At 46.9% G+C, this 12970-nt stretch overlaps 1 protein-coding gene across 1 annotated transcript; it reads left to right on the top strand.

The window, feature by feature from the left end:
- Positions 1-5780: 5780 nt before the first annotated feature.
- LOC120956288 (uncharacterized) lies at positions 5781-11111 on the top strand. Its single transcript, XM_040377671.2, has one exon. It carries the CDS (start codon positions 5781-5783, stop codon positions 11109-11111), a length of 5331 nt encoding a protein of 1776 aa, XP_040233605.2.
- Positions 11112-12970: the final 1859 nt, after the last annotated feature.

Here is a 12970-nt window from a genome sequence, read left to right as displayed (position 1 = left end):
TTTCTTAGGATTAACACTAGATGGAGAAGGAATATTACCGATGAGGGAAAAAATGACAGCCATTCAAAATTTTGACAGACCTAAGGGCGCAGGTGAACTTAGAAGTTTTTTAGGAATGTTGACTTTTATTGGCCCATTTATCAGAGACTTTTCACATAAAACTAAGCCGTTGAGGGATTTGATAAAAAGACATAAATTTAAATGGGAAGAGATGCATCAAAATACGTTTGAAGAATTGAAAAAGGTTGCTATGGAAGACCTTATCAAAAGGGGTTATTTCAATGAAAAGGATAGGATCATACTATATACTGATGCATCACCTTGGGGCTTGGGAGCAATTTTAGCCCAAGAAAAATTTAGCACGTCCGAAATGCGTATTATCGCATGTGCATCCAAAGGATTGACGGAGACGGAAAGCCGCTATCCGCAACTGCATAGGGAGGCTTTGGCCATAGTTTGGGCTATGGAACGATTTGCTTACTATCTATTAGGAAGGAAATTTTTGTTGCGATCAGATAGTGAAGCGTTGAAATTTATGATTAAACCGGCTAAACAAAAAGATATAGGAAAGAGGATTATGTCCAGGGCAGAAGGATGGTTCATCAGACTGGACCATTATGATTTTGATTTCGAACACGTTCCGGGAAACGAGAACATAGCCGATACTGCGTCTAGGCTGTGCAGATCTAAAGAGGATTACCAATTTGGGGTTGCTAAGGAGCCTCACGAACTATGTTTGGTTACTGCGTGCGTAAACCAGGTTAATGAAACACTATTGGCGTTAACCACGGAAGAAGTAGGAAAGGAATTAGAAAAAGATGTTATATTAAACAAGGTTATTGCTTGGTTAGATAAAGAGAATGAATGGCCACAAGAAATTGCAAGGTATAAAGCGTTTCAGAGGGAGCTGTATGTGGAAAACGGTTTCCTATTTAAACAAGAAAAGATGGTCCTCCCGCATATACTTAGGAACCGAGCGTTAACATTAGCTCATAGAAGCCACCCTGGCATGTCCACGATGAAAAATGTTCTGAGAACGGGACTTTGGTGGCCCGGTATGGACAAAGAGATTGAAGCTTTTGTTAGAAGCTGCCCAGAATGTCAGCTAGTGAAAACGACAAATACGGCGGTACCTATAGAATTAACGGAGCTACCGGAGAATCCATGGGATTATGTGTCAATGGATATTTCATCTACCACAGATAATGTTAAAACATTGGTGCTTACAGATAATTACTCGCGATTTCTGATAGCCGTCCCTCTAGAGCGAACGGATGCGAATAGTATACAAAAAGCATTGAACAGGATATTTTTAACATACTATGTACCTAAGAAATTAAAAGCAGATAATGGACCCCCGTTTAATGCGGTAGATTTCAAAAGATGGTTAGCAGATGTATGGGGGATAAAACTCATAAATAGCACGCCTCTAAATCCTACCGAAAATGGGTTAGTTGAGCGTGGAATGCAAGGTATAAATAAGATTGCAGCCATTGCACGGTTAGAAAAAAAATGCTGGAAACAGGCCCTTGCGGAATATGTAGCGGATTATAACTCATGGCCGCACCATGTAACTAAAATAGCACCAGCCGAACTAATGTTTGGTAGAGCTATTAGGCATAGGTTACCAAACCCAAAAACGGATACTAGACAAGCGAACGATGATGAATTACGAGACAGGGATAAAATGGCGAAATTTCAGCGCAATCAAAGAGAGGATACAAGGCGTGGAGCTAGGCCTCTTAGCATTAAACCTGGGGATACGGTTTTAGTTAGAAATCAAAAAGCAGATAAGACAGACTCATCGTACAAAAAAGAATTGCATGAGGTACTTAAAATTTGTGGTGCTGGCAGGGTAACGGTGAAGGAAAAAAATCAGGAAAAATTTACGATCGTAATGTAAAGCACATAAAAAAATTTTTCATGCGAAAAGCGGAAGAAGGGTTGACAAGTGGTAGTAGTAGTTCGGAGGAAGTAGCAGGGCTAGTGAAAGAACGACAGGCTAGGCTGATTAAAAAACCAAAACGATTAATCGAATATTAAAGAATTTGTAGCCTTATTCCTCAAGGGGAGGATGTGGTATGTGAGAGTAGCAGTGTGGGTGTGCGGGCAGTAGGAGGTTGGACGGAATAAAGAGCAGACGTGTGTTACTGTAGTTCCGGTGTTTTCGATGGAATATCACAGGGATCAGCCGTGTCCAAGTTTTTAACCAGCGCGTTCTTGACGGTCCAAGCAAGCAATATTAGTAACAATAGGTCGAGGTAAACGTTGTACCGATTATCAGCGCCATATGTAAAAGCGAATGGCTGCTGCTGGCATTAAGCGCAAAAGGATCGAGTTCGTAATGGAACGATCGCGCACTTTTGTGGCAAACGCGCTTCGGACAACCGAAACGTGCTTAGACAACTGAAACGTGCTTGGACAACCGAAACGCGCAAGTCAACCGGACGTCCTCAGAAGACCACGGCGAAAGAAGACCGTAACATTGTTAATATATCGAAAACACACTGATCGCGAGGGCGGTGGTCCTGCTTATCACACCAAAAACCTAACCCAAAACACAAAAAAACTACTTACAAATCTATTCGAAACGACCTACTTGTGAAACAAACACACACATCAATACACATTCAAACATACATCCACACACACACACACATGCACACACACATACACACACACACACACACACACACACACACACACACACACACACACACACACACACACACACACACACACACACACACACACACACACACACACACACACACACACACACACACACACACACACACACACACACACACACACACACACACACACACACACACACACACACACACACACACACACACACACACACACACACACACACACACACACACACACACACACATACACACACACAAACACATACAAACCACACATAAACTTGGCCCAACGGGTGCACGGTGCGTTAAAAAACCAATGCCCTATCTTTCTGTCCGATACTGTACCTGCCTCAAAAGATCTGAAAATATTGGTAACAAAAGACATGAGATTAGTAGAAGTAGACCTACCAGGCATAAACCCATGCTGTTTAGGGCTAATAGCGGAACTACAACTATGAAGTATGGTTGGAAAGATACATAGCTCAAAAGTTTTGGTTGTGGCACATGTTTGAGTTATCCCACGATAATTAGAGACAATGCTACAGCATCCCTTTTTGTGTACCGGAAAAAGCCAACAGGATTTCCAAAGAGCAGGAAAGACCCCGAGAGAAAGTGAAAGGTTGAAAATTTTAGCAAGGTGTGGAGCAAGCACGTCCTTACAGTTTATTAAAACTGAGGCAGGAATGCCATCTGGACCAGGAGTAAAAGAACGTTTCAACCCAAATAACACCTGTACAACTGTTTCAGAGCTAACCGAAATATCGGAGAGATTAATTAAGATCTCTGGCGTGTAGAGTAGCCCACCCTCAATAAGGTTAGGGTCACTAACCGGTGGCTCAAACATTTGGGAAAAATGTGCAGAGAATAGCTCACAGATCTCAACAGGCGTAGAGGCAGTTCGAGAATCAAGTACCATTTCATTAGGTAACGTATTGCACCCTCTTCGAATCCTAACAAATTGCCAGAAGGATGCTGGATCAGAACGGAAACGCGATTGCAGTCTACTCGAATAGGCCTCAAAACGAGCCCTGTTGTATAGTCGATGCGCAGAGGCAGCGTACTTAAATAAACGAAAGTTGAAAGCAGATCGGTTCAGACGATACCTCCTAAGATATTTCATTCTATCCTTTTTCAGGTTGCGAAGAGTACGATTGGACCAGGGAGGATTAGGAGGGGAACGAAAAATAGGTGTACATGAAAGGAGTGCAGAGGTTAACAAAGCATTAAACGATTGGACAGCCTCGTCGACCGATGTACATTGATAAAAAAAAGACCAGTCGGCACGAGATAGAATAGAATTAAGTTTACGATAGTCTGTAAGACGAAAATTATAACGAACACTCAATGAATTAGGAGCAGAAGGCAATTCATTCCTAACCCTACTAGCCCTAAATAAAGAAGACGGTAACGCAATTTCCAGAGCAGGATGATGGGCATCCTGGGGCAGGAGCAGTGACGAAGCAGGATACACAGAAGAACAAGCAGCAGCAGCAGAGTTAGAGAGCACCAGGTCCAGATAATGATTTGAATGGTTATGCACCCCGTTCAGCTGATAGAGTTCATTCAAATTTAACACATCCAAAAAGCAGGAAATGGATGGATGAATTCAAAGAGATATGAGGCACATAATGTCTCATAGGTAAAGATGTTATACGCATGGAAACGGACGACCCAGCCCGTAAAGTCTTTTTAGGCCGTCCACAAGGACAGAGGAGGCGTGGTAGGCCCAAATTGAGGTGGCAAGATGGCGTGGAGGCGTCCGCCATTAAGGCCGGGATAACGGACTGGCAGACGAAGGTGCGAGACCGTGAGCGGTTTCGGACACTCCTGAGGCAAGCCGAGACCGCAAAGCGGTTGTAGCGCCGGATAACATAACATTCACTATCCTATGTGGAGGCGCGCCGGAGAGAGAGTGATCCTTCGGGGATCACGTCATAAGCCCGAACCTAACGGCATCTCACGAGATGCGTGCACTCATCAGTGAGAGCCGTGATGCATTCAGGTTGGCTCACCAAGGCAAAATATTCACCATAACAATCGCCAAATGCTCGCTGTAGTATTAAGCTTCCGGAGAACACATCAATATTCTCAGCATAGGCTATTGTTATTATGATAGCAACTGAAGAAGCGACCGTAAATGACAGACCTAACGTTATTTTCACAGATAGCGCTAGTGTTCTGAAAGCATTAGAGAAAGGATCCTTACGAAACCCCTACATACAAACTATCGAATCACTATCAAAAGACAGGTCAATCGAATTCTGTTGGATACCAGGACATAAAGGAATCGCAGGAAACGAAGTAGCTGACCGTCTTACGAATGAAGGTAGGATGATAAAAGATAATGTATGTTGTGTTTTAACTTATGCTGTTGTGCGAGTTGCGCATTGCGTTTGCTGCTTGGGCAAACTGACATATGTCACAGGGATTGGGTTGTTGCTTGGGTTTGCATATTTTTTGTGACAGTAGAATTCGGAGTGCGACACGCACACATTGAAGGTATAATAAATGTACTTTAGTCTTGCATGCGACATCAACGAAGAAGGATCGTCTTGTCCGTGAGGGCTCCCGATTTATGGTGAAAGAAAACCTACTACCCCACCCCCTCAAGTTACAGTCCACCGCTAGAGACACAACATTGTGGTCCTACGGAACCGGATAAAGTTACCCAGTGTTGTGATAAGTGGTTTGTCTTTCTCGCGTAAAGTCGGTACAAAGGAACATCCGAGACCGGGTGTTAAGGGCTCTAGACGCCCTACAGTGACGTGACTTTTGGTGCGTTACTACTGACAAACAGATCGAACAGTATCCGTAAACGCGAGTGTTTTCGGTCAGTGCTGTTCGACGGAAGCTGCCTGAGGGCATTCCAGACAACAAGAAGGGAAAAGTGTTCTTTTCAGGAGAAGTGTTTGGCTTGGGTTTTAGCGGTTGCAAATGGCGTGCCGGTGCAAGTGAATGTGTGTTAGTGCGTTCAGCTTGGTATCGGTTCGTGTGCAATTGCGCAGTGGCGCAAGCGAATGTACGTGTACGTGTATGCGCGTGTGTGTGTGACAGCTTAGCTTGGCGCGGATTCTTGTGCAAAGGCTCGATACGACGTTGATGGTGTGTGTGCATGTGTAACGAACGATGCCATCACCATTTACTCGATCGAAAAAGCTAAAACGAACACCAGTTAAGCGTGGGACGACATCACCGAAACCAACATCATCACAACAACAGCTAGTAGAAGACAATTCCGACGAAATGGAGGTACAGCTGAAAGTGTTGGAGAAGCAACGGGAAGCAGTGTGTGGAAAGCTTAGTCGTGTGTGTGCAGCTTTGTGTGACAGTGCAGAGCAGCCTAACCTCAACGTAAAAAACGTGCGCTTCCTTCAACTCCAGGAAAAGGCTTTAGAAAACATCTATAGTGAGTGCAACGAAATACAGAACAAAATCTACGAGTTATCGCTGCACGATGACCAAGACAAAGAGCAGAATGACAAATACATCGAATTTGAGACACGTTTCAATGACGTTTCGTTGAAACTGACCGCGTGTTTCGATGCCGTAACGAAAGTTGAAGTAGCCGTTCCACCTGCTCCCCCACTGACCCAGCAGCAGGCTCAGCCCTACCTCCCTCCGTTGCAAGTGCCCCTACCGACATTTGATGGGTCATACGAAAAGTGGTATTCGTTCAAGGCGATGTTCACCACGGTGATGAACCGATACCAGCAAGAAGAACCGGCCCTGAAGCTTTTTCATTTGCGAAACTGCCTTGTCGGAAAGGCGGCTGGTATCATCGACGATGAGCTGGTAAACAACAACGACTACGAAGCTGCCTGGAAGGTTCTCACTCAGCGGTATGAAGACAAAAGACTGGTTGTGGATAAGCACATTGAAAACCTTTTCAGCTTACCCAAGATTAACCAGGACAATGCTTCGAGCCTTCGTAAAGTGATTGACACCTGCACTAAAAACGTTGAGGCGTTGAAGAATCAGAACCTTCCGGTAGGTGGTCTCGGTGAGCAAATGTTGGTCAACCTTATAGCTGGTAAGTTAGACAAGAAGTTGCGAGTGGCTTGGGAGACGAAACAAAGGAAGAACTTACTTTCTTCCTACGCCGCTATGATGGAGTTTTTGGAGGAGCAGTGTCGAATTTCTGAGAAGCTCGATACCAGCGTGAAAACATCGACGGAAGGTACAAAGCCGAAAACAGTGGCAAGGAGCCTGGTAGTGAGTGAACCTAAACCGTTAGCGAAGTGTCCAGTATGCAGTGCTGCTCATGAACTCCGAGCTTGTGAACCTTTCAGGGCTAAAGGTGTTAAGGAAAGGTTCGAGATTGCAAAACGGTGCGGTGTTTGCTTCAATTGTCTCTCCAAAGGCCATCAATTGCGAGCATGTTTATCCAGTTTTTGCCGTCGTTGCGGTAAGAAACATCATAGCTTACTCCATGAAGATTCCCCAAGTCAGGTTGCAACTAACGTAGGTCAAACGACATCTAGTGAATCAGTGATAGAAGAATCCCAAACAGCCAACGTACAAGCTGAAACACCGACAACCCTGTGCGCGAGTGACGTGGAACCGGAGAAGCAGACCGTCCTTTCGACTGCCATTGTTTTAGTGGATGGTTTGTGCGATTCTCCCTACCCTTGTAGAGTGGTATTAGACTCTGCTTCGCAGATGAACTTTGTCACCGAGCGATTTGCAAACCTTCTCTCCCTTAAGACAAAACCCGCTGACGTCACGGTTAGTGGTCTGAACGGCAATAGAACTCGTCTTTGCCGTAAACTGCGCACGACGATCAGGTCTCGTGCCAGTGACTTTACAGCTGAGTTAGACTTCCTAGTGACACCACGAATCACTGGGGAACTTCCGACGAAGTCTTTCGACATATCACAGTGGCCCATCTCGAGCGAACAGGTGCTGGCCGACCCTACCTTCAACAGAAGAGGACCTGTCGACATGCTGATTGGCGCTGGAAGTTTTTGGAACCTGATGCTTGACGGCCGATGTGAACTCGGTCCGAACCGACCTGCGCTGCGATACACAAAGCTGGGTTGGATCGCTGGAGGTGTGATCGCGAGCGACACGACGGTCGTTGCGCGTACACTTTGCCAAACTGCTGACGATGAGCCGCTCATCGAACTGCTGAGGAACTTCTACAAGGTAGAATCCTGCGACGAGCTCCGCCCTTCCCCGAAGGCGGATGACGAAGCGTGCCTGGAACACTTCCAGCGCACACACGAGCGAACTAAGGAGGGACGGTATGTAGTACGATATCCGTTCAACGAACGTAAACGCGAGCTTGGCGGCTCGCGAGACACAGCGCTGCGACGTTTTCTGGCTTTGGAGCGAAAACTTGACAAGCAGCCGGACTTAAAGGAGCAATATTCGCGGTTCATCCGAGAATATGAGGATCTCGGACACATGCGCGAGATTGTGGAAACACTGAATGACGACCCAGGATCGGTGTTTTATCTACCGCACCACTGCGTGCTGCGGCCTACGAGCACGACAACCAAGCTGCGAGTCGTGTTTGATGGATCAGCGAAGACGTCAACCGGCGTCTCGATCAACGACGTTTTGATGACTGGACCGACGGTTCAGAACGATCTTACTGCAATTTTGCTTCGTTTCAGAGGATTTCAGTACGTCTTCACACTCGACATTCCGAAGATGTTTCGTCAAGTGGTGGTCCATCCGGATGACACAAGGTACCAGCGAATCTTTTGGAGGTACAATCGGAACGACCCACTTACGGTGCGAGAGCTGCTGACAGTTACGTATGGCTTGGGACCTTCCCCGTTTCAAGCAACCATGGCTCTGAAGCAAGCTGCAGAAGATCATCACGATGAGTTCCCAAGGGCCGCAAAGGTGGTCAACAGGGAGACATACATGGATGATATCCTGACTGGTGCCGATACCCTTGCTGAGGCTTGCCAACTACAGCGAGATGTGACTGGACTACTAGCGAAAGCCTGCTTCAGCGCTCACAAGTGGTGCGCCAACCATTCAGATATCGTTTTAGGTGTAGCTGAAGAACAACGAGGAGACACTTTCGAGGTTACGGACGACACCTCGAAGACCATCGTTAAGACACTGGGCGTGACATGGAACCCGTTGGAGGACTGGTTCTCGGTGTCCGTTCCTGACTTTGACAACCCAGAAGGAATGACTCGAAGGAAACTTCTGAGTCAACTGGCCAAAATCTTCGACCCACTTGGATTCTTTGGCCCAGTAATCACCTACGCGAAGCTGATCTTGCGAGAAGTAGGTGAACTACAAATCGATTGGGACGACTCCATCCCAACCGAAATCGACGAGAAGTGGCGAAACTTTCGGACCGAGATGACATCACTGAGGGAAATCCGAGTTCCGAGATGGATTTCCTGGAAGGATGTGTTCCAGCTGAGACTACAAGGGTTCGCTGACGCATCCGACCAAGCCTACGGTGCCTGCTTGTACGTGCAGGGCACTTTCACCGACGAGGAGTCCAAGATGCAGCTTGTTTGCAGCAAGTCTCGGATCCTACCGAAAAAACGAAGTCCGAAGGAGAAGGCCATCACGACCCCTCGAGCCGAACTGTTAGCGGCACTGTTACTGGCTCGAATGGTCGTGAAGTTCCTGAACGCTACGGAGCTTAAGTTTGAATCAGTACATCTTTGGAGCGACTCAAAAATCGTCTTGGCTTGGGTCAAGAAAACGCCAGAACTACTGCAGACATACGTATCAAATCGGGCAAGCGAGATCCAGCAGCTTAGCCAATCCTTCCACTGGCATTACATTTCCACACATGACAACCCGGCCGATTTGATTTCACGTGGAGTTACACCGAGGAAATTAATAGGTTCAACTATTTGGTGGCGGCCCCGACCAACACAGCACCTCATGAAGGATGAGGACGAAGTGGAAATTCCGGATAATGAGCTGCCGGAAATGCGAGCTGGAGTGGCTTTAGCCATGACTGTTCCGATCGAACGTTTTCCGATCTTTGACAGGTTGAGCAGTTACACACAGATTGTAAGGAGTATGGCCTACTTGGTGCGACTAGCTAGGTTCATCAAGTCACGCAAAAGGGAGGTGGTAAAGGGCCGACTGACAGCGAAGGAAGTGCGTACAGCGACGCTCTTAATAGTACGACTGGTTCAACGCGAGACTTTCCAGCCCGAAATCATCGCACTTATGGACGGTGCGAATACAAAACATCGACTTAATGGACTACAAGCGTTTTTGGATCCTGACGATGGGATCATACGAGTTGGAGGCAGAATCAAGCGAGCCTTCATACCTTACGACAGTCGACATCAGATGCTGTTGCCGGCTAAGCATCCAATCAGTGAAGCTCTCGTTCGCGAACTACACATCGACAACCTACACATCGGGCAAAGAGGTTTGCTTGCAGTTGTACGTCAACGGTACTGGCCACTGAATGTGAAGAATACTATTCGAAAGGTGATACGGAAGTGCATCGTGTGTTTCAAGGCAAATCCGTTGAAGACGACGCAACTGATGGGTGACCTACCGTCGTATCGCGTCCAGCCAGCCCCCGTCTTTTCGAATACCGGTGTGGACTACGCCGGTCCCTTCTGGATAAAATCAACTAATTCTCGCAAACCGCAAATCACCAAGGCGTACGTGTGCTTGTTTGTGTGTTTGCAGACTCGGGCGGTTCACTTGGAATTGGTTTCAGACTTGACGACTGACGCATTTCTAGCGAGTTTGAGACGGTTCATCAGTCGACGTGGATGCCCAAAAACGATACGCTCTGACAACGCGACTAATTTTGTCGGAGCTAAAACCGAATTACATGAACTTTGGCGTATGTTCGAGAACGATTGCGCTACGAAAAAGATCACCAACTATTGCGTCGACAAGGGTATTGACTGGTCGTTCATACCACCACGAAGCCCACACTTTGGTGGCATTTGGGAGGCTGGTGTGAAGCAGGTCAAATACCACCTAAAACGTATTGTTGGCGATAGGAAGCTGTCTTACGAGGAGCTTTACACGACATTGACCCAGATAGAAGCGGTACTAAACTCTCGTCCCTTGGTACCGAGTTCAGATGACCCATCCGACTACACTGCGATCACGCCTGCACATTTCCTGATCGGACGTGAGATGCAGACGGTTCCTGAACCTGACTACTCTACCTTGAAGGAAAATCATCTCTCACGATGGCAGTTAGTGCAGTCCATGCTGCAACACTTCTGGAAACGATGGACCGCCGAATATCTGCCGGAGCTGCAGAATCGATCGAAATGGCTGAAGCGAAAGTTGATTAAAGTAGGATCACTTGTGCTACTAGCTGACCAGAATGCGCCACTACTGCAGTGGCCACTTGCCAGAATCGTTGCCGCACACCCTGGAGACGATGGTACAATTCGTGTCGTTACCGTTAAGACGGCGAATGGAGCGGAATTCAAGCGTGCGGTAACTGAGGTCTGTTTTCTACCGTTAGACGAGGATGAAAATTGAAATAACATTTCAACGCCGGGGAGGATGTTGTGCGAGTTGCGCATTGCGTTTGCTGCTTGGGCAAACTGACATATGTCACAGGGATTGGGTTGTTGCTTGGGTTTGCATATTTTTTGTGACAGTAGAATTCGGAGTGCGACACGCACACATTGAAGGTATAATAAATGTACTTTAGTCTTGCATGCGACATCAACGAAGATAGATCGTCTTGTCCGTGAGGGCTCCCGATTTATGGTGAAAGAAAAACTACTACCCCACCCCCTCAAGTTTCAGTCCACCGCTAGAGACACAACATATGCACTTAACTATTTTATTACATACAAAATAAATAATACAACACAATTAACAATCACAATGAGCACTTTAAAACCACAAGTGCAGTGGCCGCGCACCAGCCGCACCGAGCGCCCCTGCCGAGAGCTCCTGCTCGATCGGCCTTCGTGCACACTCTGCCTTGCGCGCTTAGTGTGTGCGACAGTGTGCGTGTACTAGTGATGGGCAAAACGGCTCCGAAGCCGGAGCCGACTCCGACCGGCTCCAGACAATTTCGGAGCCGGCTCCGGAGCCGGCTCCGCACCCACGGCTCCGGAGCCGGCTTCGCTCCGACGGCTCCGGAGACGGCTCCGCACCAACGGCTCCGGAGCCGGCTCCACACCCACGGCTCCGGAGCCGGCTCCGTTCCAACGGCTCCGGAGCCGGTTTTAACACAAAGGACCAAAATAACTTTTTCAATGAAGTTTCAATCGAGAAAATCCGGTAATAGCGGAGTAAGTCATGTATAAAATAATTTATAAAAAAAAACATCGATGACTTTTGAATATTGTTAAGAAAGGCGAGACCAACGAATGCTACACAACGTCATGCATGTCAATACTGCAATCACATCGTGTATTGGTTTCCACACGTGCGAGAAGATATATTAGTTTTTTTTATTACGCTATCATACAATGATGTCTCTATTGAACCGTTAGTTCGGAGCCGTTAGTCTGGAGCCGTTGATTCGTCGCCGGCCCCGAAACGGTGGGCCTGAAGCCGGCACCGCAGCCATTGGAACGGTGCCGCGAGTACCGTTAGTCCGGAGCCGACTACGGAGCCGTTGGCGCGCTCCGAAACGCCCATCACTAGCGTGTACACACTGTCTTCCCCCTGGACGTTGACCGGTGGCAGCGCAACTGCCACGGGAAGTCCAGGGGTCGGCACGCACAGCTGCCCACAACAATGTAGATGGAACTATCTCTAGGAGTGATGCATCCTTGTGGTGGAAAGGGTTAATAAATCAGAGCTGGCAAAACATTTGGAACAAATCATCCATTACCAACCTTAAAAAATAAAACAATCCACGGCACCTTGGAACGATCCACTAGATCACAGCGATCAAAGAGTGGTAACAAGATTGAGAATCGGACACACCAGACTTACACATACGTCCTTAAAAAGGAATCACCGTTAATCTGCCCATTTTGTGGATGTGATACAACGGTGGAACACATTTTAATTGATTGTTTTGGATATTCAGCAGAAAGGAAGAAACACAGGCTTGGAGATCATTTGGACATTGTACTTTCCAACAATTACAAGGAAATTGAAAAACTTTTGAATTTTATAAAGGAATCTAACCTCTGTTGAAAGTATGCAATTTCCTACCCCTCAAATATAACGCATATGCGAATTGTCACTTGGGCAGGGAAACATTTCACCAACACTGTAAATACATGTAAGCGATTCATTCCGCCAATGTGTTTCGTACAATAAACACACACTTAAATACGACTGCGCAAGTGTCCTGCTATTTCTCCCTTCCAACAGGTTATGGGCCCAGGGAAAGTTCCAAGAAAGGTTTCTCAGAAAGTTTAAGTCGT

The sequence above is a fragment of the Anopheles coluzzii genome, chromosome 2 (assembly GCF_943734685.1).
Source record: "Anopheles coluzzii chromosome 2, AcolN3, whole genome shotgun sequence".
Taxonomy (NCBI): Eukaryota; Metazoa; Arthropoda; class Insecta; order Diptera; family Culicidae; genus Anopheles; species Anopheles coluzzii.
This window is presented reverse-complemented; position numbering and strand designations above follow the sequence as displayed.